We start from the raw sequence: 27,987 nt of genomic DNA on the forward strand, positions 1-27,987 counted from the left end.
TTTGCATCCTGTTTTTTCCCCCTGATTTCCACCAGTGCTTTTCCTGAAGGGTAAGGGGGGGAGGGTTGGTGCACAATCCAGTTCCTGCCTTCCTGACACGATTTGATTCTCTGACCCCCTTTGTTGCATAGAATAGAAATGACCAACTTGAGGCTTGATCAGATCTTAGTCTCCTGTTGTTTCCCATCAGCTTATATGACTCTCTTGGGCTTGTGGGGCTAGAACCACTCTTTTGCTGCTGTGCATAAAGAGGCACCATGATTTATGAATCAATTAATCACTGCATGCTGAGGAGCTGTTCACGGTATTTAAACAGTGAAAATAAAATGCTTGAGTATATAATAAAGATGGAGCATAATGAATATGACCCTCTACCAATGAATTCTCTTCCTCCCTGTATTATATGCCCTACCCATTCTTTCCTGGCACAGCCAAACTGATAAAACCACGAAGATGAAGAAGAAAAATATAAATAAAGATTCTGATACTGTCTGTACATCTTTATGAGCAGTTGTAAGAAGACCCACCAATAAGTCTCCAAAACTTGAAGGGGGAAGGTGAAGTCTGCCCTGCCCTGCCTGGCCTGTAAACCCCCAAAAATGTGGTGTGAAATTTCCAAGAAATATTTTCATCACTTAACTCTCATTGTTTGCCCTGTGTAACAAACGCATCATTGCCGTGTGTTTCTAAAACTGCATGATACTGTAAGAACTAGGCAAGTTTGGTAGTAAGCCCCTGCTATGACTGCTGTTCATGTTCAGAGCTTACTGAAGCACTTTGCAGTTTAGGCCAGTGCTCAATGACTGTAGTCAGATCAGGGTGGCATATTGCTCTGTGCAGAGCACCACTGACATTCAAGCATCAGCCCATGAGGTAAGCATATGAGGCAAGAGGTTTTAAACCTGATCACACAATTTTGCCCCACAACTATGCTTTCCAAGAAAATTATTCTTTACAAATTATTGACGCTATACATGTGCTATATTCTAAGTAAAATTAATGTTTTATTTTATATTATCAGCAGATACCTAAAATAGTCATAGAACATTTTATTAACAGGAAAGTTGTTGCTCCCTCCCCCCCCTTTTTTTTTTGTGTGTTTTTGTTTTCCCCTGTTTGAACAGTGTATTCTTGGTAAATGAAATGCTGAAAAGCTCTTGAAAACTTTATCAAATGCCCATCTGTTTTGAATTCTGAAAAAGATTTAGGGAGAATGATGATACTTCTGTTTTTTTTTTCATTTTTTTTTCTCTATAGGCAGGCATTGAAATGTTACATTTTTGTTGCAGAGTATTTCCTGGATTTTCTGATTTCCAAAAGCTGGCATTGATGAGTAGGTGAATTTGTGAACCTTGCTACAAGCCCACTGGTTTTAGTGGAGTTGCTCTTGATCTTGCTTCTGTAACTAAGAGTATTTTCCATTCAAGCCAGAAATTAGGTGCAGTAGTGTGAAGCAGGTTAATTTGTTCTCTCTGCCATGTATTGAAGCTTGCAGTGGAATTATAATATTTGCCACTTATCAGTAAAAGAAATTTTTCTTTCCAAGACAATCTCGTTTCTCATTTTTGTTCAGCTCTGCTGCTGACATGTTGACTGTGTCTAATGGCCTTTGTTTGCATTCTAAGCTTATCTCATAAATTGGCTTTTGAAATGCATAATCAGCAATAATAATGTTTCACTGTGGTGACCATAGTTAAACATTTCTCTCCTGTCCTCCCTTCCCCTTTTCTGTTTGATTTTTAGGACCCAGGTTTCTCTTCAGTGATTCACGACAAGCTCCAAGTTCCTAATACCATTCGCAAGGCATGGAATGAGAAGGATAACAGATGTGATGTTTGTGCCACACACCTGAATCAGTTGAAGCAAGAGGCCATTCAGATGGTGCTGACCTTAGAGCAAGCTGCCAACTCAGAACATTACGATGCCTCACCAGGCTCTCCCCCACCTCTCTCCAACATCCCAACATTAGCGAGTCCCCGGCACATGGGCAGCCTGCAGCCCAGGGACTGGGCATATGTGCCTGCTCCTTATGCTACATCTAATTATACAGGCTTTATTGCCAATAAACACAGTGGAAAACCCAACACTCTAGGAATTGTCAATGGGGTGGAGAAGAAAAATGGCTCTCCTGGACACCAAGCCAAGGTCAGCTTTCAGATGGCCACCAGCCCCAGCAATGGTAATGTTCTCAACTCTGTGGCTATCCAGGCTCATCAGTACCTTGATGGCACCTGGTCTTTGTCAAGAACAAATGGCGTCACTCTATATCCTTACCAAGTAAGTATTTTAAAACAACAAAATGTATTCTTTTTCTTTCCACTGAAGTTTGTAGGGGCATACCTAACGCTGCTTGCTCGTGTTGGGTAGGAGTAGAGCCATTCATATGGTTAGCATCAGAACAAAGAGTACCATAAATTCCTGTTTCCCTGATAAAGGATTGTGTTGGGGAGACGCAGATCACAACCAGCATTAATTGGAACACCTTTCATTAATTTAGCTATTAGTAACAGATGTTATTAAAACAAGCTGTTTGTAATAGGAGATAACCAATTATAGAGTATATGCAATTATTCCCTCACACAGTTCTCACTCTTGATCCTAATACTTGGTTGGAGGAACAGCTGGGAACCAACCACACTTGTTTACTCACAAGTGTAAAGTGGCATTAGTGCACCAGTGAATTCTGGGCTAGTATTCAGGAGTTACCCAGAAGGCCTTTTTGTTCATCATGTGTGCATATGATCCTATGGTCTTTGTCTGCATATAGCAGGCACTACCTTCACTAATGTGTTCTAAGTTACATACATTCTTACTGATGCTAGTCTGTGCTGGTGGCCTTCAAGAATCGGTTGAATCTGCAGGTGTTTTGATTTGTATCAGTTCTCATGGATTCGACAGGTCCACAAGTCTCTAGAGCTTAGCAATTCTAAGGGGGTTTTCGAGTACTCAGCATGTTCTTTTCCTCCTCTTTGGCCTGCTGTTTTCTGGTATACCCCACTCATAAACACCTGTAGAACCCATCCACAGCAGCTGGTGCAGAAGAGGCTTTTTTGACAAGAAGTAGGCTTTCTGACACACTTAGCTGCAGGTGGTGGGATTTTCAGAGTGCCCAAGCACTTGTAGATTGCAACATAAGCCAATTATATCTGAGGAGTTCTCCCAGCCATCCCTGTTGGCTTCCTTAGGCACATAAATATCTTTCTAGTAAGTTATGAACAGATTGCAAGATAGATCCCTAAATTAATATTTAACATTTATGAGTATGAGTAACTGATACTGCAGCCAGAAAAAAGTGATGTTGTTCGTAAGCATTAAGCTGTTGTCATGCACCAAAGAAGACTTGGTAAAACCAGAAGTGAACTACAGTTATTTTATCTGGGAAATATGTGACTTCATAGTTCTGTGGATTTATGCTCTAATGAACCTGAATCACATTTGGGCAGGTCAGTATGCGATCATAGTTTGATCTAAGGAAAAAAAAACCTAAATAAAGAATGCACATAAAGAAAATGCAATAATTATTATTTGTATTGGAAAAAATGAGTTCAGTTTTATTGCACACACAATCTTTTAGGTTAATGTTCTATGAAAATGTGGTTTTTGTTTACTTTTTGATGATGTTCGTGGTTCTCAAATTGTTCATTTTGTCTTAAAAATACTCACTAAGGAGAATCTGATGTTCAGAACTTTCCAGATTGATCCTGTAATTCGGCTTCAGTCAGATTAAAGACTGTTGCCTACCATTTCCTTCTCTTTGATAAACCTTGAAATAGAAAAGATGACCACCTCTCTTGCAAAATAAAAAGCAAAACCAAACAACAAACCAAAACCGAACCAACCAGCCAAAAAACCCCTAACAAAACCCCCAAACAAACCCAAGAAGAAATAAACCAAGAATCCCCAAACAAACTGAAAAAGCCCCAAAGAAACCTGGCATTGTTGGTCTGTGATGGACCGTGTTGATAGTAGTTTCACATTCTCTTCAAGATTCCACCTTCAAATGTTAAAATTCTGACTTTACTCAAGTGTCACATTTAATTATCCAGTCAAGGAACAATAATAAGTAGCTTTTGTCTTTAAACATGTTGAAAGGATTTTAGCGTTTGGTTATGTAGTATCCATATCAGACTGGGAATTAGTCAAGTAAGAAGAAAACCTTTCTGAAGTAATTTGCTTGTAATTTGAAGTAGTAGGAAGATGCAAACTTGGCTTTTTCTGCTTTTGTCTACAGAAACCAATCTCATTTGCTACACATAGAATCATAGAATACACATTTTCAGGAACATTTTAATCTCCTATACAAATACATTTTCTGTTATACACTTAGAGTTACAAACCTCTGTTGGGGAAGAACTGTACAAAGATGAATTTGTTATCTTAATTAAAACCGTTTATTTGAAGGTGAATTAAGAAAAGAGGCACCAGCTACTTACTTGCAAATGTATATACATTAACTAAACTTTCTTCCCTTCCCTTAAGAACAGTGATTAGAAAAACCTCACTGTATATTGGCTAAGAGGAATAGAAAATAATTTCTTGGGATAAAAGACCTTGCACTTCACACAGAGAGGTACAGTACCCTTCTACATCATAATCTTGTTAAACTAATGTCCAGGGAGAAGTCAGTCTCATGGCTTTAGACTTAATGGCGCCTGTTGTAGACACCTCCCATTGTAAATTAGCTGCTGTTAGTGTAGAAAACTTGACAGAAATGGTTGAGTACCTTGAAAACTGACTGTGCTTTCTTCCTTGAAGCATCACCAAGAAAGAGAAAACATTAGTTTGAAAGTGACATTCTATGGCTCAGAATTGACACACGGCAATTTTAGGCACCAAAAAGTATTCCTACTTTTGGAAGTTCTAGGATGTTACTTCCTCCTTAGGATCTTCCCCTCCAGACTGCCTAAAATTAGAACCTTGTTAGGAGGAATAAATTACAACTTAAGTTTCAGTTCTGGTAGGAAAAAAAAAAAGAACGTAAACCAAAGTGAGTGTTGTGATATTGTAAAGCTCAGCTGCAGCAGTAGTATAGGGCAAGTCTCAATTGACATGCCACTATGCAACTACTTTTGCAAAAAGAGTAGTTGCTACCAGGAGTAAGTAAAACAAATGTGAATTTATACATTACCAGGTTTAGTAACGTTTTGAAAGTCTGAAAAATAGAAGAAGTAATACTGTCTTCAACTGGATATACATGTCAGCTGTAGAAGAAACTTTCTAATAATTTCATGGAGGCATTATAGGAACTCATCAACTGAGTATGCTAAGAGTAAGTCAGAGAAATAGCTGCCAAGAATTGATTAGGTAAAGTTGGTCTTACCTAGGGATTAGGAGATGGTGCAGACGACTCTGTCAGTCCCCAACAGCCCTGTTTTGTGTGATTCCATATTTAGCCACCCCTTGACTGGACAGAAAGAAAAACTAGTTCCAAAAACCTGTGAGGTCCTGTAGGCCTGGCTGACAAATGAACAGCCAATGCTGTTTTCTGCAAGGGGCTGAGTCAAATTTTGCTGGTAAGTGTTTCTCTTACAAAGCAGGGAATCGAAGGCAGGGAAAGGGAATTGATTGATCTTAAACAATAAACATGTTAAAATTCTTCTACTAACACTTGAATGCTGAAAATGGTCACTTGGTCAGGATAGGAGTGACCCCTTTCTATTGAATACATGTAGGAAAATACCAGCCAAAATGCAACAGAAATACATCCAGAGTCTGGAATTTGTGCTCTTTCCATCGCTAGTAGGTAGCATTTGTATACCCTGGGGATCAGACTGTGTCTTAATGCTTGTTAGGGCTTCTGCTGAGCTCATCACTCAAAGGTATTTCAGTCCTTCCCTGCTCAGAGAAAACTCATTTAAATTAGTAAGGCTTTACCTGAGAAGGGCTGTAATTATTTGTGTAGCAGTTGATGTGACTTACAGGATATCAAGGTGTTAAGTACGTTTCTGTTGCTTCATGGTTATTGCATAACACCCCTGTCAAAAAAGAAACCTTTGGGCCTGGGGTACTAATGTTGGAGCAACAATCCAAATACTTTGATGAAATGATTGCTTTTCATAGTTTTTATAGAGAATGTAATACTAAATTGAATGCATAGTGCTTTTATTACTTTATTATCCAAAGCTGCTAAAGCAGCTAAACCAAAACCACTACATTAAAGAATAAGTTAGGTTTATGTCCATAGTAGTTCAGTGTGATTCAGAGTTTGCTTTCAAAGGGAAAGGAATTGAAAATAGTGACTAGATTAAGGTGGTTACACTAAAACACTTTTTCTGGACTAAAAATGCTCCATTACTTAGAAGTAGGCGTTCCTCTTTAGAATGGGCACTCTCTTTTAGCCTAAATTAACTGCATGGCTCTTGCACGTTGGTGTGCCTCTAAACAACCAAAAGCATGGCATTATGTGCATTGTGGTGTGAGCTGCAGAACATAAAATGGTCATATTTTCTCAGTCTGTAGTTACTTTCCTGGATCTGTGTGAGAATCTTTAAGTAGAATATTTAAAAAGGCAAAAACCGAAAAACCCTTTAGCAGAGTGTGTTTGGTAGATTTGAATGACAGGAAGGTAAGAAAGAACCAGAGCACTGGAAAATGCCAACTGTTTCAGGAACAATGTGGCCATGAAAGGGAAGGATGGGTAACAGAAATCATGGCTGTTGATGTGAGTGAGCACCTCCTGTTCCAGACCTTGAAGTTGTGAAGTTTGAATTTGGTAAGAAAAAGATAGTACAAGGATTTGAGTAGGGGTATTGTGAGCATAATGATATTTAAGGGAAAAGTCTTTCTTTCTCCCTTGCACTTTAAAAGACCCTTTTGACCAAAAGTTTGGAAAATGAGATCTTAAACTGCTGAGACCCTCTTGGCCCCAAGTGTAATGATATCGAGCCTATTCAGAGAGTAATCAAAGACTTTGTTTGTGTACATTTGATGAAAGCCTGCAGTATGTGCTGTTTCCTCTTTATGTATAATATGTGTTTAGAAGAGCAGAGTTCCCTGGGAAAGTACCAGCTTGTTCTGGAGTATTGCAGTGATGAATGATTTGTTTGGAGTTTACTCAGGTCATAACTGTCTCATAACACATCAGTTCTTTCAGGCACAGGCTTTTAAAAAGAAACTGGTAGTGATTAGAGTTGGGCACAAGATAGAAAATACAGATACAGAGCCAGCTTGTCTGTGTGAGGTATTTCCATCCAGGATTTTTATTCCAAATTTTTTTCAAAGTCACTGCTGTCTATTTTATTTCTCTTCCACTTGTTGCTGCTTCTTTCGTTTCTTAAAGTATTCAGCAAGATAAAGATAAAATGTTAATGATTGCTACAGCAGTGCCAAGGTTATTTAAGTAGCTTCTAAGGCATATAATGCAAGGTACAGAGATCAAGTTACTTGCTCCATCTGTAAACTAACAGGTGCCTTCTATGTTTATTCCACGCTTCCTAGAAGTAGACTTATTTTGCCAAAGCATCTTCACAACAAGAGAAAAAGGGATTTGTACACTGTCTCTTCTAGTGCCATGTTCTTACATGACCACACGCAATTCAGTATGAGATACCTAATGCAGGAGATATTTTGCCTTTGTGCAGGTAGCTTTTGGTCCAGAATATTTTTGATGGCTTATGTTTTAATAGCAGTCACTGAATGTATGAGATCCACATTGGAGTGTAATGGCTCCCTGGACATAGTAGAAAACTTTTTGTTGCTATTACTGCAAGGTCATAAACGATGATGTTGAACAAATGTGTGTAAATTCTTGTACTAACTTTTTTTTTTCATTCTGCACCATGGTCTCTAACAACAAAATAATTCCATGGTGAGACTAAAAGTGCAGAAATTTTATATCCAGTGATTGTTTGACTGGGCCAAGAAACAGATTGTCAAACAAATTCATCGGCACTGAAATTATATCCCTGCTTAATTACCTCTGTTGCCCTCTTCCCCCATGCATTAGCTATCTCTGAAGTGGATTTCCTCTGACTAAAAGCCTTTTTAAACCACATCACTAATAATTAGATATGACCCAGTGTATGTGATCAGCTGACATTTTGCCATGATTGTTTGATCATTCAATTTGTATATTACAGAAGTTGGCTATTTTTATTTCATTCCTCCTGTCTACCCCCTCAGTTAACAGCCCAGTTATATACTGATTCTCTAATATCATCAAGAGGAGAAACTGAAGTCTATGTGAACTGTAGGAGGGGTTTATTTTTGCATTACTCTGGTGTGATTTGATCTCTTATGGCATTTTTATGCATGGCTTAGTGCCCTTAGAATCATTACTTTCCCCCTTCATGATACTGCGGTGACCAAGGGAAGAAAGCGGTAAAGAGTATCCCATGGACTGAAAAGAGCTAAGTAGGCTTATCCTACGAGTATGAAAACCCCATGACTCAATTGTGATGTGAGGAAGAAATCTGTAGACTATTAGAGGAGTGAGTTAATCCTGTATATTAGCAAAAGCCAGAAGATCACAATTAGTGAGGATTTGGAGTCTTGGTTTCCTCCCCTGTTCTGTAGTTTAAGGATTTTGTCCACATGTGAAACTAGTTTATTTTCTGAAATAATAGCTGAGCTGATTGCTTGCATCACTGAACAAAAGTATAAACTGAGATGAAGGGAGGTATTTTAACAGCAGGAAAATGATGTATATGGGATGAAGAGAGGGAGAAGACAAACGGATGTATCAGCAAGAAATTGTCCCTTTGTTTCCCACACTGTAAATAAGATGGCACAGAATTAGAGAGATAAATGGTCAGCTTCTGCTTTATTTTGTAGTTCAAGAACATAGAGTGTTAAGTTAAAAGACAGCCAATTAGGAAGTGAGAAGAGGAAATACACTTTTCATGCAATATACAGTTCTGTGGAACTTATTGCTGTGAAACAGTATTGAGGCCAGGATTTTAAGAATATCCATAGAAGAATTATGTGTTTATGTTGGCAATAAAAATAATTCTTTCTGATATTAGGATTAAAAAAAAAAAGGAAGAGGTAAACTTTCATATAGCATAAGGCAATTGGTGTCTTGTATCTTATGGAGCAGGCTTCCTTTAAATGCATCCAATATATGGCTAAGTATTTGAATTCCTGTAACTATCAGTAAAGCTTTCCAGCACAAGTGTAACTGGTCTGACTAGAAGAAGGATACTGATGTACTTAGTCAGCTCTTAGGCTTTTTGTCCCTCTGTTCTGAAAATGGCTCTTGAGTGGCAGCTGGAGAGAGCCTAGATTAGAGCCTGAACGTGGTGAAGCATAAACACCAGATGACTGGTGCTGTGTTTTGGATGGAGGCCTGTGATGAACAGATTAGTGAAGAGTTCTCTTCCAACAGTTTCAACAACATTGTCAGAGTTCACTGAAAAGTTGTCCACATTTCAGATTTTTTTTGTTTTTAATTCCTTACTCAAATATGTGAAGATACATGGCTTTGAAAAAACTCTCTTGGGTTGAATCATTCATATGAGCAACATATTGGCCTTTAACACTGCATAAAGATTCAGTCCTGTGGCTGATATTTCCTCTTGTATCTGCTATTGTTCAACATCTGTTGTAAGAAGAGTGAAAATAGAAATGTACAGAACCAAGAGTATATTCATTCTAAATGAGATGAGAGGGAGGGGATGACAAAAGAATCAGAAAACGAACTTTAGGTATTTCCTTTTTGATTCCCAAGGGGTACCACTCAAGACACAAATCAATGTATTGTCTCTGTAACTGAGACATCTGTTTCTCACAATGTTTTACAGAAATGGGACATAGAATCAAGATTAGATTTAGGAATATTGTCATAAATAAATATTTTTTCTTCTTCTTGTAAAATTCTGTTCTAACCTTTGTTTTTGTTTGGAAAATATTTGAACATTTAAATATGACAAATTGTATAACTGTGCAAAAAATAAATTGACAAAGCCTTTTTCCTTGATGCTATGCTGTGCTTCAGGGAAGTAAAAAATACATAGCTAGAGGCTGATGTAACTCTGAAATGTGAGTCCACACGCTTATTATGTAAAACCAGTCTTTTAATTTCTCTGAAGTGTTTCTGAAATGGCTTCAGAAAGGGAGCATCAAATTCTCTGCTGGGACAGCTCTCTTTAATTCAGTTGATTTGAGTTACAGCAGTTGGCTTTCTGGGCTGCAAGCACACACTGCTGGCTCAAGTTTTTGTCAACCAACAACCCCAAGTCTTTCTCTCAGGGCTACTTTCAGTCCAGCTTCTACTCAGCCTGCATTTGTGCTTGGGATGGTACTGATCCAGCCACAAGTCCTTGCACTTGGCCTTATTGAACTTCATGAGGTTTGCACTGGCTCACCTCTGTCAGTGTCCTTAGGCTGATTGTCCAGCAGCTTTTGAAATGTGCTTAGCTATGTTTTATGCAGAATAAGGAAGGATTACATATGTACAGGGGTGAGAGAAAGCCCCTCCAGCTTATACAAATATTATTTTACATCTACAAACTGCTCTGAGGAGAAATCACCTGTCACCTAACCTCTCTAGCTGAATTCAGTACTGCTCCAAAGGTTGAAGGGGAAAGCAAGGTAATGAGCTCTCATCTTTCAAGGGATTGGTTGGTGCTCATTGTGCTTAGTGTCACTAGCAAATCTCAGCAAGAACACCTGTAGCATTTCCTTGTATGGGAGAAAAAGAGTCACCATCACTTATGTGATTAAGGTATCTGAGGGCTTAGTTTTTAATAACTCAAGAAAGTCTCAGGTTTGACTGGTAGATGTGAATGTCAAGTGACTAAACTGCAACCAGTACAAATTAATAGTTGTATGGATGGAAGTGCAAGTGTTTCTGTTGTGACAGCTCTTTGAATCAAATATATGTATCTGTTATGCTTTAATTCAAATTGTCTGATATTTTTTTGAATTTGTGAAAGTGGCATATATATGTATTTATTAAATAGCTGGCTAAATTTATGCACAGGCTTTTGGCTAATGGTAAAGACAGAAAAAGAGTTAAAGGTTTGAACTGTGCTTGATGAAATGACTTCTGCTTCCCTAACTTCATTGTGGCTGCACTGATCTAAAATGAGTGCAGCTTTGTGCCACTAGATAATTATAAAACACACCTGTGATGTAAATTCTGCAATTTCTTTACACCTTTTACTGCATTATCTATTATTTTGCAAGAACCCAAGGCTATTACTAAAAGTAGAGGTTAGGCCTAGTTTTGAAAAATATTTGTATTTTAAAGCATGTAGATTGATATTTTCTTTCCTGCAAGAGACAGGTATCTAATAGATAGGGCTTATTACTGCTTTTCTTCTAGACAGGTTTTAGGCTCCTGGAGCTAGGCAGTGTTACTGGATTCAAACACAGATCATAAGCACAGTAATCTCTCTGTTTTATTCTTGTATATTTTCTCAGTTACTTCAGCGCAACACAAGATGAAAAATTAACTCAATCGTAATTAAAGAAATTATACAGAACACATCAGAAGAAAATGTGTAGTAATGAGATATCATCACTTCTTAATTGATCAGTCTTTCTGATCCCTGAAGACTTCGTGTGAAGTTCTTTGCCAATGTGCAGGAGGTAGAAATGGATGTGACACGATTCTCAATTGTGGCACACAGGCATATCATGGTAGGGATCACAGACAGGACTGACACGGAAAATGTGCTCAGAAAGTTTTGTCTGCATTTGGACCAGCTTCTATGAAAGTGAAGAGTATTTTTATTTTATTTTATATGGTATTTAATATTTATTTTATTTTGGTTTTAGGTGCAGATGCTAAAAATAATTGAGTTGTTTTCAGGTGCTTTGGAGGGAAAAACCTAGTTCTTATGTCACCAGCATTTCACTGTTCTCTACTCTAGTCAGTCATTAGAAGGGTCTTTGCCTCTGTAACCCTAAATGCCTGGAAATGCCATTTGCAGGCAGAATTTGGTAGTGATGCTGATCATTCTCTGAGGATCGTCTTGCACTTTAGAGCCTTTGTTAAAGATCCTTTTATACATTGCCAGAGACCACCTTATCGAGAGTTATTCCTACTTGTATAGAAGTAGATGAAATGAGGACACGTGGCCTGATGACATCTAGGTCTGTAGATCAAGGTTTCTGGGAAAGGGGCTTGAAAAAGGGGTCATGTAGGTTACGGGATTTTTCCAGGTTTAGTGATGTAGATTTCTCTGCTTCCTTTTTCATTCACTGCTTAATTACCTTAATACTATATTGTAAGCATTTGCCTCTTCTCCCTGCTCACTCAATGCTTTGTCTTTGAAGCAGGGACAGTTGGCACTGGTGCAAGGGGCTGTTAGTTCTAGGGCCTCTAGGCATTTCTTGATATAATAAATATGAATAATAGAGCACCATATTCCTCTTATGTTTTCCAGTAAATATGGTTCCAAGTGTGGCAGTGGAAGCTTATTATGGCTTGGTTTCAAAGTGAGAGAGCAGGAAAGCATCTCTTAGGTAAAAATGCTTGACAGAACTACTGGAAACCAACTGATTGTTCTTCAGTTTCCCATTTTATCTGCTGGACAATTTTATATCATTCATGAGGAAAAAAAAAGATACTAACTATTGCTGCTATTTGAATTCATTAAATAGAAATACCTTTTTGAAATATCCATAGATGATTTCACGGAAAGTCAAAGGACCTGTCAGTAGCCACAACTTCTATAGAGAAAAAAAAAGATTTGTGCTTAGGTGACTAGAGAATTTGCTCCCAAGTTTTTTTAGACAGACATGGGAAAAATGAAATTCTGTGAGGAGACATATCATATAAACTCAGCTGAAAAAGGGCTGGAGCAGTAACTGTATATTTTGTGTACTTTAAAGTCCAGTCCTCTAAAAGAACCCAAATTACTTTGAGTATCAAAACTAAACCTTGGCAATACATTTGAAGGAAAACCACTTTATTGTCCCATGGTTTATGTGTTTAGAAGCAGATGTACAGGAAGGTGGAAGGATATGCCAGAGACGGGTGCTATGCAGTTTGCGGCTTGTTGAGAAAATCTTCTGTTGCACTGAGGACAAAAAGGGCTATCTTGTAATTTCATTTGTGAAAGTTAGTTTTTCTGTGACTGCCTGGAAGATTCAGTATCAGTGGATTATGAAACAGAGAAGTTGTGTTTGGAAGAACTTCAGAAACAGAAGAGACTGACTAAAAATATCTTGCTGGTTGATTTTTTTTTCTTTTTTTATCTTCAGATATGGCTTGAGCTGGAATTTTTGTCAACTGCACAAAGTTCATACACTTTACCATATACAACAAGCTGCTACTGTGCTTTCTGAAAAGAATAAACTTGAAAGCAAGGGCTTTGCTTTAGAGGGATTCACTTGAAAGCGTGCCTTTGGGAAAGAACAAGACTATAGAAGATTTAGACTGACCTCTGAAGTTTTTTAGATTTTAGCATCGTTGAAATGTGTTCTTTCAAAAAGCTTCTGAGTTCAGGATGTATCCTCCTTATTATTTACTCTGCTTTAAATCTTAATAAAAGTAGTTCCAGCAGACTAAAATCCTGTCATCCTTGTACAATACTCTGTTTCCACATAGGTACCTTCCATAATGCTATTCTGCTGGAAGATTGGTCTTTAAAACTGTAATATTTTCCCTTGAACTTTCATAATCTTCCAATCCTGTTGGTTAGGACTGCACCCTGTGTGCATGAAATCCACTCTCTGTAGGGGATACTGTGCAGGAATGGGTATTTTGGAGTTTCAGTCCTCTGGGTTGGTCACAGGGATAATGGCTAATCTGCACCTGGTTTACATGGCCTATGTCACTGTGGCCATCATGAGCAGAGCAACTTGGTGGTGGGAAGAATTTGGAGAATTATCCTGCTTTTTTTTTTTTTTTCTTTAATGCATAATAGCAGTACTGTATTTCTGAATCCTGCCCCCTCTCCCCTCATCCTTGATCTGGTTTCCTTATTTGTTCGTCCATGTATTTATGTATATACACACACAAATACGTCTTTTTCTTCCACTTTGTTTTCTCTAGGAAAAAGTCCTATGCTGGTTTCCCTAAAGAAATTGCTGATAAAGTCAGGATAGATTCTGATCGGAAATCAAATTCACTTCACTGGTGACAGAGGATCATCAAGCTTTTTCCTTTTAGTGACTTAACTCCATTCTGCTGATACTAAGAAAATGAAAGAGTGAGAGTACACCAAGTTCTGAAAGATAATGTTGCAGAAAGGGGGAGTGTTTTAGCCCCTCTTAAGAATAAACACTAAGCAGCAGTTCTAGAAGGGTTTTAGGCTTGGTTCGTTATTATTCTGCATATAAAATAGTACTCTGTTTTTGGAGCTAGTTCATGCTCATCTTGTATTTCTAGTGTAAATTACTGTGCAGGTTGACTTAGTAAATGCCTACATTATACCTGGTGAAGAGGCACGAGACCTTTTTCTTCAGTTATGCAGATTACAACACTGCACTTCTACTGACCTGTAGTCAGTGATTCTCCTTTTGACACGTCAGAATGGAGCAGAAAACCAGTCCATGATGGTCTATTAAACAGAATATAGACTTCCATTCTAAAATTGATTTAAAAGTAACTTCTGAAACTTTTACACTGTAGACCAGTAAACAAGTTGAAGGGGAAAAATCCAAAACATCAAAAAAATCCAAAACATCATTTGCACAATTCATGTGCAAGTAAAATTTTCTGTGGGGCGCTGAAATGAACATAATCATGAGGTATTTATTGCAGTTCAGAATGGTATACTAGAGTTTAGGCTTCGTTTTAGATGATGAGTCTGTTTGCAGTTGTTATATTTGGACTTCATTAAATGCATTTAATTAAATCTATTGTAAATCTGTTTTATTCCCAAGGGACCGGTTAATGTAATCTTGCTGTTTACTTATAAAAAAATATCAACCAATAGTTCCTGCACTAATTTTAATCACTGTTTATTTATAGACCCTAGTGAAGTGTGTTTTGTCAGTTTAGTTTATTGTGCACTGCTCCTTGGGGCAATGACTTTTTGTCTTTGTGTCCTGTGTAGAAGAAACTGTATATTCATTGTTGCTGGGTTAAAAAAAAAAAGAGAAAAAAAAAAGAAGAAATACCTTTTGAAGGCTACTTAGGTTGACTTTTGTAAAGAAATAAATGTAGCTATAAGACTTGACTGTATAATTTCGTGCAATTTTCTTATGGTGATATTCTGTCTTAACCTTCTGGCTTTTGAGTTTCAGGATCTTTTAAGTTTTACAAGCAGTTTGTTTTGTTTTTCTCCCCTGTCTCTTATGCTGCAAACAGGAAAAGTGATCAGGATGTGTAAAATTCAAGAATTAAAAATTAGCAAATTTTAGTGGCAAAAATCAGGAAACAATAAGCCAACAGGGAGTCAGAAGTTAGGAAAACAAGAAGGTCCTTAGCTGATATATAATTTGCAAGTCTGAGATAAATGTACTATAGGGACAGGCAATAATTTAATGGAAGTGGAAGAACGCACTGCATGTGACTGTAAACAAATCTTTGCTGTGGAAGTATACACAAAGTGTACCTATGAGTACAAAGTAAATAATTGGCAGTATGTACTGTGTGCAGTGTGTTCTGAAATTAAACACATTACGTAGTAAGACACGTAAGACTTTGCATATGACTGTCTTTCACAGCCTTTCTCCTAGACAGGAAATGGCTGATACGAAGTCATTAAAGCTGTATGGAGTCTAGCCTTGGTTTGATCAGAGTTCTGTTTTACTGGAAAATAGTCCTTGATGTATCGAGTGGTTATTATTTGTCCACCCAAAATTCTTATGACAGGTTATACTGATGAACTCTGAAAGAATATTGTCTTTTGAGGAATGGTTGCCGTTTGTTAGTGCTGCACATTATGGATGCTCAATTGCTCCCTCTCCTGCCTTTTCAGAAGGAGCTGTAGAGCACAGCCAGACTAGAACCAATGTCCTTTCCTCTCCAATTTTCACTTTTCAGAACTGTATGTTGAACACAGAACAATATGTGCATGTCTGTAGTTTGTATCTTCCAAACTGATCACTGACTTACTTTTAATTTTTGTTTTATATCAGAGAAAAGTAAAGGAGTTATGTGTATCAGTATTGTCTAAGTTCAGTGGTGAGAAAATATTGTTCTTGATCTGACCTTATTTAGCTGGTCCCTGGAGATGGGGATTGGTATTAATTAGTCTGTAAGTGAATGTGCACTAAATTCCAGCTGAGAATAGGCAGCCAGCATGCTTAAAGTTCTCAGTGTACAAGGATTGCAAGGGGACATGTGGGAATGTGATCTTCATACTGTAAAGGTGTTACAGCAAAGACATTATGATAGTTACTGCAGACCAAAATGCAGGTTACATATACTGGGCAAAGATCATTGTGTGCATCTGAATTAAATGCTAAGTCAGCTTCAGCTAATGTAATGCTGATCTACAGCCTGGAAAACCATGCTTAGCTTGGATCTCTTCAAGACTTGCAAGTCAAAAATGCCAACTGAAACAAACAATTTTGATTGAAAACACGATAGAAGTTGCAGCAAATGGGAAGAGGCTGAACATGATTAGTTTGGGAAATAACGTAGACTAGGAGTATGTGTAAGAACCAAGAATGCGTGGTGCTGTAAAAGGAAGATCCACCCCATGCAGGAGAGTGCCAAAACAAGTCTGTAGCCTGATGCTCACGAATTGACCTCCGTGCCAGTGAAAGGAGACCAGGACAGAGAGAGGCCTAGTTCCTAAGATTTACAATATGCACCAAGAGAGCTTAATTTGATACTCATTTGAGGACGTGCTCCTCCTCTTTTTTGCTTTCATTAGCTGAGAGGGCAGTAAATCTAGAGCTAACAGAACACAACATAGCATATCTTGGCACCTAGTCAGCCTGTTGAATTTGCCACAGGCCTCCAAGTCAGATGCTTATAGCTGAGTGATTTTTATGACTGCTAATAACAGCTGTAGCTATGCAAACTAAGGTAATAAAGCAACCAAATTTATGCCTTGAGGCATTCACCTTCAAGGCCCGGAAGGAACTGTTTCTGTCTTGCTACTGGTCTCATTTCAAGGCTCTTCCGGCACCTTTTGAATTCTTTTCATGTATTCCTGTTAGAAATGATGGTTGTTGCTGTCATAAAATAATTTTAAAACCTCAGCAGGACATTTTTATTATTAACATGAAAGTAAGACAGGTGTTCATGTATTGTGACAGAGATTAGAAAGACCAACCTTGTTAACTTTATAGAGAGGTCACTCCTGCTGGTGTATAGTTTCTGCAGAACTGCCTGGATTCTTTTTTTTTTCCTTTTTTCTTTAGCAACTGCATACTGACTCCTCTGGAAACGAGACAATTTCATGGCAGCTCACATTAGCACTGATAACTGAAATTACCTATTGCCATGTCTCCATGTTGGTGCCATGAAAGAAGGAACACCTGCAAGGGACTATTAATAGTAGGGAAAGAAAAGGGGAAGGCAGCTACACAAAGCCAGAGGGCAATGCAATTCAGCATGACTGTTATATTATGAGGTGGTGGATTAGGCTATGGTTTGTGCAATTCACTGCAAGGGTAGAAGTTTTTAGCATGGAATTTGAGGCTAAATGACGTTTCCCTGTGGGAGAAGGGGGACATGATATTGTTATGCTTTTTGACTTGACATGTTGGCTGGTGTCAAGATATTGCAAGTTGTTTGGATTGATGGTTTATGCTGTTGACTTCTGAAGTAAGTGTATCAACATCTCTGCCTGTGGGAATAAATTAAGTGTTTCTTAGGCAAATGTAAGTCTGAGTTCTGAGTCTTTTCCAGCTGAAATTGAGCCTCCTAAAAGCATTTTTCTTGCAACATCACTGTGTTGGTACTTCTCTTGTTTTCACTTCTACACATCTTCAGCTCATTTTTTGACCAAGTAATAGCCAATCTCCCGCATGTACGTTGAGCCCCACTGAAACCTTCTGAACACATAGTGTAACTTTTGAGCAGCTCTGCATTAAACCTTGTGTAATGGCTTCTGCTCTGTCTGTCCTAGCCTAATCTAAGTTGTAGGACTCGGAGACATGATCAGCTTGATAACTTTTCAGCAAGCTTACTAATGCATGGTAACTGTGAATGCATGTTCATAGTTTACAGCAAATTCAAGATAATTTGACTTTGATTCTCTGACTTAGCTCTAGAAAAGCAATTGTAAGATAAATCATTATTACCTTGATTTGCCACAGGCTATGTGTGTTGTTACGACTCACCACAGCAAGTTTTTTTCTGTGCCTGAGCCCTTGCAACCTCATACAATGTCAGTTAGTCAGCATCTGGTAAGAAAATTGGCTCCTAGACGGGATTTCAAATGATGACTTGAATGGTTCACCTGAATATGTGTGACTTCAGTGACTTTTAATTTCATTGTGAGCATTTAAGCTGATAACATTCTAAGAACTAAATTTCATGCAGAAGACTGGGTACTTTGCAGTTCTGAATACGTCCTGTGGAATTGAGCCAAAAAAAAAGGAAGCTGTTTGATGATTTCTTCTTCAGAAATGGGAAAATTTGCTCTTTTTAAGATGTGAGATCTTAACTGGAATGCAGGTAATACACTGGAAGATGCGTGGTAGCATTTGTTAAACTGAACTGAAAGGGAAGGGACGCATCAGCTGAATGACTAGACACTAAGATCCAAGCGCAGTGTTTCTTTTTAAAGCTTTCTTTAACCTGCTGCCTGCAGGTTTCAGTGGGTTTTCAGAAGAGTACTTGGAGCCTCAGACCTGTCTTAAGAGATGCAAATTTAACAAAGCATTCAGATGTGCACCTTAAGTTTTATTCCACCAAGGATGGATCAGGATATACAAGACTCTCCTCAGAGTCCTCTCAGATGATGAGTTGTCAATATTTCATTGAGACAGCAAAAGAGAAAGCTGTGTAAGTGGTATTAATAATTCTTGGTGTCAGTGGTTAACTTTTATTTGATAAGTATTTAAAAATGTAATTCTATGTGCAGATGGTTTAGGAAAGCCTATGGAAAAGTATACTACAGAACAAATCTTCAGGCTTAGGATATTTGATGAGTTGATAGAGATTTCCTACTTTCTCCCTCAAATTTCCTAGGCTTCTATGTTTTTGGTCCAAAACATGCCTGACTTCTAAATGAGCTGACACTTACCTCCAAGCACTTTTTTTTTGTATTTGTGCAAAAGTTCATGTCTCTTGCAAGATTCCTCCCTTTATAGAGTAGTCTTTAGTCTGAAGACTGATAGTTTTATGACCTAACACCCAGAGAAAACAATTTGTTTTATTGTGGTATCTGCCAGCACTAATACAATTAAAGCTTTGGCAGCAGTTTATAGGAAAGTTAACATTCATCATTTTTTTTTTTAATGGAGAAGCCACTGAAATGGTACTTGTTTCTAGATAGATTCAAGGCATTTGCTAGATCCTTGGGGGTCAAACCCAAGCAGCTTTCCCTGAGCAGCTGGGTAAGAGACCCATCAGATGTGTACTGATCTTATCCCCCAAAAAGGTCAGATCTTGAGGAGATTTTGTGTAGAGGCTGAATTTTCATTATGCCACATTTTGTACAAGAATCATTGCAGGAATCTGTAATCCTGTCAGATTTTTTTTCATGCTGGAAATGAAGGTAGTTTTCTTTCCTCATCTTTTCATGGTTGAACTTGACCATATGTCTTAAATAAAGGCTAATGATCTGGTTCATACACCTACATGTGGAAAAACTAATGGTGGTTTTTATTGCTTACTTTCTTGGTAGCTATAGAAGGAGGTTGCTTTCTGGGTCAATAATGCCATTTAAGTTAAGCCCGCATGCTGACACACTCTGGTAGCTTCTAGAGCTGTTCTTGTCAACTGGCAAGTGAAAGGTCAGTGGCTTACAGATTGCTGTTTGTGATAGGGAAACAGCTACAGTAAGATTTGAACTTCTTATGATGGTTTGTTGCTGGCAGGTTAGTAACTGAATAGAGAAACTTAAGTTTGTTTTCATAACAAATATATTACTTCTTCATACAGTGAACTAGAGAGACTTGTACCTCAGCTTCAAAATGCAGGCACTTCATTTAGCTGCTGCCCCATGTGTACAGACAGAAATCAGACGTGCTCATCTTTCATAGCCTGCACACACTCGTCATTGCTGCGCCAGTTAGTTTGGCACAATTAGCCCAGCTGCTGAGGTCTAAAAATGTAGCTGATGCAACAAAGGATTACAGTGTGGTTGTTAAATCTGGATGTATGAAATCAACTTTAACTGAGTTGCACAAAAGTAAGGCCTTTTCTCTTGTAAAATGGTACTAATCTTATAGCAATAAAAAGTCATAGTAGAAAAAGATCCAATTAATTTCCAGCTGCACAGCTTTATAACATAGCAGCAAGATATACAGGCAATTTAGAGAATTCACAACTTCATAAAAGTAGGTTTAAAAAACTCCTGAAAGTTAAAGGCAGCCTCAGCTTTCGCACAGATTGCCATGTTGATGTTGTCTTCTTGATGACAAAGCAAGCAGTTTTATTGTGTTGCTGCACCGTATCTTTTTGCATTGTTGAAATGCCTAGACACTCAAAATTGAGACCAGAACCTCTCTTTGCTAGCTGCTGTTCCTATTTTTCGTTTGGAGAATAAATAATGGAATATGCCAACTGGGAATCATAGAATGGTTTGGGTTGGAGTGGACCTTAAAGATCATCCAGTTACAACCCTCCTGCCATGGGCAGGGACATCTTCCACTAGACAAGGTTGCTCATGGATTATTTAGTTCAGGAGGGCACTGGCAAACTAAGAAAAATGACTTCATTTCTAAGCTGAATCAAAATGAGCGTAGGTACTTCACATCTGAGTGGTGGGGGTTGCTTGGGAATGTGAATCAACTTTTATTTACTAAATTATGGCCTGTATGGGAATTTGTTGATCAAATAAATGAACCGTTGTCATAGGCTTAATAGTGCAGAGTTCCTGTTTTATGATAAAGCTTTCATTGTTGCCAGTGCTGTTCTTACTTGGTTTTGAGGAGAGTGCACTCAAGAAGTAACTCAGGTTGTCAGGCAGTACTGTTTGCTGTATGGTTTTGGTTTTGTCTGTTTTGCTTTGCTTTTCAGTTCAAAAGCTAGGGCAAGAATGTGCACTGAGTGAATGCATGGAAGTAAGAGGGAGAATACCGGATGGCTGAAAGAATTGTGTTGTTATTTGCAATGAAAAATATAGCATAAATAAAAAAAGTCAGAGTTACTCTTTTGTAAGGTAGAACTCTTAGGAGAAAGAATCAGAGGAAAATGTCTTCCAGTAAAGAAATCCACCATTATTTGGATGTCTGATCAGCTGTTGGGTCAGCCTTTAAGTAGCTGATCTTAAGAGATTCAGTGATTTGTTGTAAAATATTCTATTTAATGGCATTAGCTCTTGAGAGTGAAATGGAATGAACTGTTTCATAACAGCTTTGATGGGAGGATGTGCCCACATCTGGGCAACTGGAATTTCATCTGTTCTGAGGAATGCGCTAGATCTGTGCTAAATAGCATCTTGTTTTTAGAGGGACATGGGAGGTGCCTGCAGCAGTCAAAGGTCGTATTTCTTTTGGACAGCAAGAAGCTGGAGCTTGCAATTAAGCTCTAGGTGCTCTCACAATAACTAAGTAATGTTTAAGTAAAAGTAGTTTATGCTAAATACAATCTGACTTTTATTTGTGAAATACAAAGCATAATCAGCATTCTTGCCATCCCAGAGATTTGCCTGTTAAAACCCCTCACTGTTTCTAAGGTGTGCTGTTTTGTGTTTAGACACAAATGATGTGCTGTTATGGTAGCCCTTTCTGCTAGATCACTATTGCAGATTTTGTGAGCAAATTTGAATAAAGCAGGAGCAAAGCATGCCCGAGGACCCCCCCCCCCCCCAAGTTTCAGTCCTCACAGTAAATAGTGAGTAGCCTTTGCTAGGCAGTTATTAGGTATGTATACATCCAAGAAAGAGCCTGAATGCATCAGACATTATGCATGTCCTTTTCCAGTGTGTTCCTCATAGAACATATTCTTTTGACACAAAAGGACTATCAGGAATTGCTGTCTTGCTCTTGTTCGCACCATGTCTTTATCAGCAGTTGCACTGATCTTGAGCTATAGCAGCTTAGTATTCTGCTATGAGAGAAAAAGGTCACAATCAAATGGCAAGATGCTATGAGACTATGCCAGTGCCCTTAGCTACAGGAACTTGCTACTGTTTCAAAATTATTTTTTCTAAAGGTGGATTTTTTTCCTGAACAATTCCTTAAATGTCACCTGTGTTGTAGTGAGGGATTAGTGACAGATGCAGAGTATGTCCTTGGTACTCTGTGGTATATTAAAGAACATGGGCTTATCAAAGCCCTACTACTTTTAAGTTGCTCTCATTAAATGGTGTAATTGTTCCTTTTTGCTGTGGGATGCGTTAATTAATTTGGTAGTTGTGTTGACAGCACAAGATTCCTCTTTCTCTCTACCCCTTTACCCCCAACCCCCCATTTCATAGAATCATAGAATCACAATAGTTTGAGTTGGAAGGGACCTTCAAAGGTCAGTTTAATGGTGGCCAAGTAAATTTCTACCAAATTTACCTCAAAACATTTAAAGCTGTGTTTAACAACAATATCTGAAACTGACTCTTACATATTTCCCTTTCCTATTTTCACATTCTGAGCTCTCCCAACAACACTCTCAAATCATAAAAATGAAATATAGTAAATGTCAAATTATCCACATTTCCCCCCCCCTTTTTTTTTTGGCACTGAACACAGTGGATCCCAGCTGTCACCTTGTCCTTTGAATGCTATGATACATAAATTTATGCTGCACAAAACTGAGTGCAGAACTTCCATGTTATGCAAAAGGGATGAAGTCAGTATTTACAGAAGGGCTCAGATAATATAGCCAAATTGTGGGAAGAGGATCTGCTACTTACTGATACATTAACATGCTAAGAGATGCCTTCTCTATGTGAAGTAGAGCTCCAATACTTCCTTCATTAATCCAAGAAGTCTCTTCAGCAGAGACTGCTCAGCTCCTGATCTGTTTTCTGATGCTGTTTCCCATAGGCAAGTTACTGTAATTCTGCTGAAATCTGTAGTGGCTGGGAAGTACTACAGCTTACTGAACACTTAAGATTTTTGTCTTGTCTGTATTCCACCATGCTGTCGCATCAGATGTGAACTCCTATACATCAAAGGAAGTGAACGATTTTTTTTAATTTCAGTTTTCAAAACTAATTTGTAAATTGGAGTTCTTGTCTCAGCCTGTAAGAATTGCTACAAGTAGGTCAAGCCCAGGAAAACCAGGGTCTCTTAGTGCTTGGACAAGAGTTAATATTCTATACGTGTGTCAGAAGGACACGTGAATGATGTACAGTGAGATGCCTCTCCTAGTGCTTGTTTCATCACTCCCATAAGCCTGAAACCAGGCTCCTTGAGCCAGACAGGATAAATAACTTTATCTTGTTATTACTGAAAGTAAACGGTGATGAGTCAAAAAGAGTTGGACAGAAGGTAAAAGATTATTATTTTAGAAGAGCCAGAACACCTTATTATGCGTAATGGAAAACTTGAAATTAAGCTGTTAGGCTTGTATTATAAGCAGGTTTATAAGTATTTATGATGTTTTTGGTGGCTAAAGCTTTGAGAAAAGTATCCTTTAAAGCTTCCTTCAGCTTACCTTTTAAAGGGGGGGTCTTCAAGAAGAACCTTTTTCTCTGCTAATGTAGAGATTTGCTGTCTAAAATAAACCAGGAAGTAATTTCATCAGTATTTACTGGGAGGAAAATTCAGAGCTGTTCTGAATCAAAAGTGGATTGCCAAAGAAGTCATTCATGAGTGTGTGTGCTTATGAAAGAGAGCTTTCTGCCTTAAGCAGCTTCTTGCTAGTGAGCTTCTCCCCTGAGATTAGGATCTCTGGACACTGAGGATTGCTTTATAGCAAATTTGAACACAGATTTGTACCTTGAATTTGGCTTCAGACATGGCTACATTTCGTATATTTCTGTGTATCCAGTTCATTCATCAGTCATTGGCCAGATTTTGGGACTGCTCTTAAATGCTTCACTACATCCAGAGCAAAGGGTGTTTCACATGTTTCAGAAATGCTAACTTCCATTTGTACAGTAATTTCAATTGGGGTTCTCAGGAGCTTTAGAAACATTATTGAACTTGGTTGTAAAACACCCTTACGTAACTATAGTTAATCTCATACTTCATGGTGGCAAATCTTATATGTAGAGTGACGCTTTAACTGGAAGAGAATTTTGCCTGATTCACACCTGAGGTTTAATTGCAGAGCCATCTTTTTCCTATGAAGAAAGAATTTAAATCATGACTTATCACCAGCTCTTGCTATGTACTGTCAGAAAGCAGTGAAAGAGGAGCTTAATAGATGCCTTGCTTTTATGAGACAGGATAAAAAAAGGGCCTTGGGAGGGATATCTGTCTTGTTCAGCGTGCACTTAAAGGGTTTTTATTGAGGCATGAAAGGTTGCATTGTTCCATGCTTTGTTTTTTTGTTGCTTTTCCAGGCAGTGATGAGCTGCCAACAATTCAATAAAGGAATTTCTTGAAGTATATCCTATTAACTGACCTAAGCCTCATGTATGTACTATGTGGGTACTCACAGAAGAGAAGGGAAAATGAGTTGCGGAATTGATTCTTCTTTTCCCCTTAAATCCAGGAGAGTTACTACTCTCCTAGTAGTAGTAGTAGTGAGAGAGACAGTGACATTGAAGAGGCAGATCTACATGAACTGTATTTGCCAGGCATATGCTTTGAAGGGGAAAAAAATAAAAAATAAAAAAACTCAAATTTTTTAACATTCAAAGTGTAATTTTCAGCTGTGTCACTTGAACTGGGATGGGGAAAGAGAGAAATTCTCTAAGAGCTATGGAAACCTCTGTTGTGAGTATTTTTATGCTTGATACATCCTGGTGCCATTACTCAAGTTTGTGTATGTGTAAATTTCAGCAACTGATGTCAGAGGAGGAAGGGATAATGTAGTGCTGTGATTGGAGGGCTGAGTAAATGAGATGGTAAGATTACCTCCAAAGCCCACTCTTCAGTTTGGTATAATAGTTTAAATGATTTCTATGCTCTCCAGTTTATGAGGCAAAAGAAATAAGTGTAATAGAACTTACTTGAATTCAGTAATCTCTAGATATATGAATAATCTGGACTTCTTTCTGCCCCCTACTTTATGTATATGTATTGAACTCTGAGAATAGCTGAGCATTTAATAGTCAAATGTCATGGGCATACTTCATGTGAGGTACTCAGCCTGTGAATTGACCCAGGTGAACAAATTTGTACTGTATAAACAATACTCTGATAAGTACTGGATGCAAAAAAGGTTCTCAGCCTGGCCCAGAATTTGGCATAGCGCTGTCTTTGCTCTTCATCTCTGCTGGCTGCATGACTAAAGAACAATTCCATAATTAAATATAAAGTTCTAATTTGTTGTCCTATTCTTGCTTATATATAAGATAGCAACAAAGTGACTTGAGGAACTTGTTCAAGCAAAGCCTGATGTTTTGTTTGATGTTATGAGTCCTGCAGTATCACAAGGTACTTCTGTGTGCTTTTACCTGTATAGTAACATCAAGTGATGTTGCAGGCATCCCAGATAAGTGATAGCAGAATGTTTGAAATTTAGGGAAGTATTTCAGCTTTCATTGCTTCTGGAGACAAAAATCCCACATACCAGACAAACTAAGCAATTGCTAAAACTGGAAACCATTTCTGGATTAGTTGGTCCTGGACTGTGGCTTAAGCAAGTTCTTTTTTTGTTGTAATTTGTCTATATCTTGTGTTAGGTAAAATAAAGTGTGTTCCCATTTTGGTATCCTTATGATATGCTGTCAGCTAGGAAGCGTCCCTGCTGAGGCAAACAGTAAATCAGTGGAGCCTTAGAACAGACAGTATGTGCATTTGGAAATTTTGTTGTGAGAGAGTTCACACTGAGAAACGGATTTTTGCCCAGGAGGTGTTCCAGCATGGGTAAGAAAAGCAGTCATAGTGTTTTCCTGGACCCCCAGGATCAAGAGGGTGCTTAACAAGCCCAACATACCCCATTATGAATGTCCATCCAGGGCAACTGGGAGGACCCTCCGAAATGGCTGTTTGCAGTGGAATGCTGCATTTCACAGATAATACATCAATATCACTGTCAACAGTAGCTTCCCGTTTTGTGCAACAAAGCAAGCTGTGTGAATGAGCAGGAGGGAGAGCTGCTGCCTCTCCAGCAGGCTCTGGTGGTCAGTACCATATGGATGTTTTGCAGCTTTCAATTTGAGCAGCTGACCATCCCTGTAATACTTGGACTGTTGTACAGGACATATGACAAAATAGCAGTACTGCTGAAAAGCCTGCATTTATATAGAAACAATCCATTCTGCATCTGTTCATGGTATATGCAGTTCCTAAAGTGAGAATTATTTATTTCTTTTTTTCTCTCTGTCCTATGGATAGTGTGGTACTCCACAAATACAGAATCTGTAAATATGTTTGGTTATTTCCGGTTTCTTCTTCAGCTCCTTTACATTTTATTATAAGAAAATTTGACCTAAATACAGGCTTTTTAAGATCTTCATCCCCATTTATTAAAAAGCATTAACATTCCATTTGCTGACTAAAATCTGTTTCTCTCTGACTGCGTGAGGGAGAAATGGTTCATATTTATATCTTTTTAAAAGAATCTAAATCTAAAAGAATGTCTCTTTGTTGGTAAGTATTTGATTATTTTGAAGTGCTTTTATTTAAGAATTAGTTATGCAAAACCTCATGAACTCATCTAATCAGCTTTTGGGGAAGCTTGAGAGTTATACCTTTCACACAAGGCCCATAATCAGTTTGAGGCTTTTTATTGCTCTGTTTGCTCTGTGCTGTTCACATTAACAGGACTTGTGGATATGGGTGTGGGTGACCTGAAGGTTTCTATAATCACACAAACTGTTCAGTTACTGCTTTTGTGCCCATGTTATGGTGGATGTTTTCTGGATGTCCCAAACACTGAGACATGCATATCCTTTCCTGTTTTGCAGTCAGCTGAAATGCCTCAATTCACCCCCCCCCCCCCATCTTGCAGCTTTAGGGGATCCACTGACACCAATCGAAGCGTGCTGCACTGGCTGTGGAAATTTGTATTTGGAGCTGCAAATTTTTATTTGGCAGGAGACAGGGAGGTTATAATTGCAATTGAGATTGCAGCTAAGTCAACTCATCAACTTTTAAACTGCTGTCAGGTTGCCATGAAGCAAGTAGCACTTCCTGGTTATATTGTCAGCAATAACAGTTAATGATGATCCATCCCTGATTTCAGCTATGTGAATTGGATGGACTAAGACGAGGTTAGGTTTGTACGTGTACTTTGCTTTGAAGGGAGAGCTTTTTAACTATCTGCTTAGTGGTTCCCAGCATGGTAGATGATAAAATTCGTCTCAGGCTAATTTGAGGGGATAGGGCAGAATCGTGTTCCAGTTCATTGCAAATCTAAATAGCTCAGTTAGTAAAAGTTACAGAAAATTGGAGGAGTTATGTTTAGTGAATTCAAGTGTATTGGATGCCCCAAGTGGACGTACATATGTTAACAGAATACTGAAGAGCTAATGTCTGCCTGCATGATGGAAATTTAGGGGGTGTCCTGGCAGCTAGCCTAAATTCCTGTTTAACAGTAATATGAGATGATTTAAGTCCAGAATTTCAACTACAGTGTTCTGAAAGCACTGCTCTTTCAGTCAGTAAATTAGAAGGGCTCAGCGTATGACTAACATGGTAGGGGCACTTTCAGCAGTTTTACTGGTTCCTCATGAAATAAACTGGCTAGTTTAGTGTTCCTGTTCTTGAAGTATTATAGCTGATTGACCTAAAAAATATATATGTAAAATTAGAATAAACACTTAGATTATCTTCTTAGCCATAGTAGAATGGGTAACAGTTCTCTATAAAATAAACAGAGATGGCTTGATAGTTGGTCTAAAAAATGCTGCCATATCACGTCTTTTCCCCTCCTACATACACATCACAGGTCCTCAACTTTGCCTTAATAACTGAAATGTTTAACAGCTGAAGTAAAGCAAGTCTAAGTGGAAAAATAACTAC

General features: G+C 38.2%; 1 protein-coding gene across 1 annotated transcript in view; it reads left to right on the forward strand.

The window, feature by feature from the left end:
- KIF26B (kinesin family member 26B) overlaps positions 1-27,987 on the forward strand; it is a 288,950-nt gene that overhangs the window by 91,571 nt on the left and 169,392 nt on the right. The window contains exon 3 of the mRNA XM_062629463.1: positions 1,744-2,277. Coding sequence (XP_062485447.1) covers positions 1,744-2,277 — 534 coding nt within the window. The remainder of the gene's footprint in view (positions 1-1,743; positions 2,278-27,987) is intronic.

Source organism: Pezoporus occidentalis, unplaced genomic scaffold (genome assembly GCF_034315485.1).
Source record: "Pezoporus occidentalis ecotype Australia unplaced genomic scaffold, CSIRO_AGI_Poc_V1 ctg34, whole genome shotgun sequence".
Lineage (NCBI taxonomy): Eukaryota > Metazoa > Chordata > Aves > Psittaciformes > Psittacidae > Pezoporus > Pezoporus occidentalis.